Below are 3,187 nucleotides of genomic sequence, written 5' to 3' on the forward strand. Positions count from 1 at the left end.
TTTTTTGCTGGTGTAACATAAGCCTCAGGCTTCTTTGTACCATATGGCTGATAATAATAATATCCACCTGAATGTTTCTCTTTTTTTTTTTTTTTTTTGCTGGTGCAGCATAAGCGTCAGGCTTCTTTGTACTATATGGCTGATAATAATAATATCCACCTGAATGTTTCTCTATTTTTTTTTGCTGGTGCAGCATAAGCCTCAGGCTTCTTTGTACCATATGGCTGATAATAATAATAATAATATCCACCTGAATGTTTCTCTATTTTTTTTTTGGCCTTCACCAGGATACCTGCCATTAGTTGATCATTGTCTTAACTTCTGCCGATGATACCACTAACCAAATTCTTGGAATCTAGTGATTTCTCAAGTTCCATAGAATTCGACCCTATTATAGTAAATGAAAGACTTACAAGCCTTTATCTGTACCACTCCTTCAGATATCAGAAGAATAACATGCAAGAACATGATTTTGGAATAATCTAAAGGGTAACTCCTCCACCAGAAGCTACCCTTGAGACTGTCTCAAAAGCTTTCCAAAGTCTAAATAAATAAAATAAAATAACTATTCTTTGCATTCAAATATTTTTGCAACAACCTCCTCATAGTGACTTGTCAGATTAGACAGACAGAACAGAATAGATTCAGTTGAATACAACAGAATTATAAGGGAATTGTCACTCAGTTTTGTGCATCCATTCCCATAAGGATGTAATACAGATACAGCTGTTGTGTTCAGCTGTATCTGTATTACATCCTTAGTCACAGACTACATGTTTTTAACATTTAAGCCTACTGTTTTTATGCATATTTGATGTTATTAAATGATGATTTTCTTGGATTTTTTATTCTTATTATTTTTTTTTTTTTGTTTGTTTTTAGAAAAGTGGAAAGTCTTGTCACATTTTGTCATCAAGTTATCTTCGTGGGGAAATTAATTTAAGAATTTCAGCCTCCCCCCTCAACAGGTATATGCATTATAAAATTGCCTCTTTCAAAATGTGAAAAAAAAGGTGCTGTTCCTGTAGAAATTTAATCAGAGTCTTTTAATGGGAAAATGATAAGGGAAGCTGCACGCATTTTTTAAGGAGCATATCATAATTTTTATTTTTATATATTAATTTTTGTTACTGTAGTTAACAGAAGCAATGATTATTTGTGTTGGCCCAGTTAATTCTGGGAAAACATTGTTGTTAAAAATGTTACAGAACAATTCAAAAATGTTTACTTCACTTGTGACCATTCCCACAGTTGGTACAAATATCATGAATATTAAGTTTGAAAACTCTTCAATCGATGTCCATGAATTAGGTGGTGCCATTGCACCTATCTGGGATAGGTATTATAAAGACTGTACGGGCCTTATTTTTGTAATTGATATTGCTAACTTGCAGCAGGTCAGCTGTTCTTGCATTCAGCTGCTAGAAGTGTTAAGTCATAAACATTTACAAGATTGTAAAATGCTGATTGTGTTAAATAAAATTGATGTAAAGGGTGCTGTAAGTATTAGAGAAATGAAGAACATTATGAGACTAGATGATACCTGTAAATATGCTTCCCAGGATGTGGATGTAATTGAAACTAGTTGTATAACTGGCAAAGGTCTTGATTCTATTAAGTCTTGGCTTTCCAGATTTCTGTAAAGATGGTTATGAAATTCAGTTTTAAGTTAGTAAACATCTCTTTATTCATTTCTATATTAAGAGGTGAAAACATTCCATATATATTGTAAGATAACCATTTAAAATAGATTTATTTATTATGTTAGGTTATATTCAGTTCTTAGTTCGTAGTTATTTAAATCATAGATATTTTGCTGTCTTAAAAGCAAGACTAATTTGAGAGAAAAATTTAATGCAGGCAAAATACCTGAATATGCTCCCCAGCCTTCGACTTTCTTTGGCTTTCATTGCACAAAGAATAATAAATGTATTTGCACATTATGTTGAATATTTATTTTCCTAATATTTACCTAACAAAAGCTTTAAGTTTCTTTTTCATATCGAAAGAATTAATGGCAGCTTCAGTGGGCCCCATCAAACCTTTTGTTCAGCCCCTTACCTCCTCCCTTCCGTGAATATTTCCTTATGCCCTTGGCAGCTACCCACATTGTCAGCCATTTAAATTGCTTTGCTCAAGAGTATTAGTATATTATATATTTAATTACTTGTTTCCAGTTTTGAAGTATTAAGCACATTCACAAATGTATAAAGTGTGTATTGTGCTTGCCATGTCCATCCATCTCTCCGCATGTAATAATCTGACTCCCAGTGGATTTATAATTCAGTCTTTTAGAAGTTGTCCATCAGACCAAATTTTTTGTAGTAAATTTTTAAATTTCTCTTTGCATAAATGAAGTATATTTTGGATGTTTGGGCATTACTCAATAAGGAAAATTCAGATCAACACCATTATTTCATAATATGTTCTATTAGTCTCTGGGAAGATTTTGGGATCACTTCCCAATCTACTCCCTCACATAAATGTATATTCATTTGGATAAATAAGCATTAAAGAAAAATCAGGCCAACACCTAATTTTCAACATGTGTGTTTGTCCCTGGTTTGCTATCAAGACCAATTAGAGCTGCATAGTCTCTCAGTTCCTCGTCCACACACACACACACACACACACACACACACACACACACACACACACACACACACACACACACACACACACACACACACACACAAACCTATGTATATAATGAAATTTCTTGAAGGAAAAGTTGGATTGACACCAGATTTTTGGTCATGTTTTGTCTGTCCCTGGGGAGGTTTTAGGCCTAATTCTGGATCAACAGCATTATCATCCCCAGTCAATCCTACAAAAACACTGCAATAAATTTAGAACAGAAACTCAGATCCATTTCAGGACTTTAGTCTATTCTTTAAGAGATTCTTACCAAATATCATGTTAATCAGTTTTTGGAGTGGGGAATACCTATGCAGCCCACTCAAAATCACTACACATATCTTGCCTCACTCCTGGTCAACTTGTTATGAATTAGTGATGGGTATAATCAAAATAATTGAATATGACATTTCCATAATTGATTTTGTACTTCTAATAATTAAGGAAATTTATAATCAAAAATCCAGCTGTTGAAGGAAATGTGTGCTCTCACAAACACACATGGAAAATGAGGAGGGGAATTAGGCAAGTAGCATTGCCTAAGCCTTAG

The 3,187-nt window shown here is 33.5% G+C and overlaps 1 protein-coding gene across 1 annotated transcript; it reads left to right on the forward strand.

Moving 5' to 3' along the window:
* Positions 1-1,148: 1,148 nt before the first annotated feature.
* On the forward strand, positions 1,149-2,012 carry LOC150088547 (ADP-ribosylation factor-like protein 16). Its single transcript, XM_090370799.1, has one exon. The coding sequence runs from the start codon at positions 1,149-1,151 to the stop codon at positions 1,641-1,643; it is 495 nt and encodes a 164-aa protein (XP_090226925.1). The 3' UTR covers positions 1,644-2,012.
* The last annotated feature ends 1,175 nt before the right edge of the window (positions 2,013-3,187 follow it).

Source organism: Mastigoproctus giganteus, chromosome 3 (genome assembly GCF_048544385.1).
Source record: "Mastigoproctus giganteus isolate SK-2022 chromosome 3, ASM4854438v1, whole genome shotgun sequence".
Lineage (NCBI taxonomy): Eukaryota > Metazoa > Arthropoda > Arachnida > Uropygi > Thelyphonidae > Mastigoproctus > Mastigoproctus giganteus.

Bases quoted from the DNA above. Each gene is read 5' to 3' on its own strand.
- LOC150088547 (XM_090370799.1), top strand. From the start codon at position 1,149: ATGATTATTTGTGTTGGCCCAGTTAATTCTGGGAAAACATTGTTGTTA.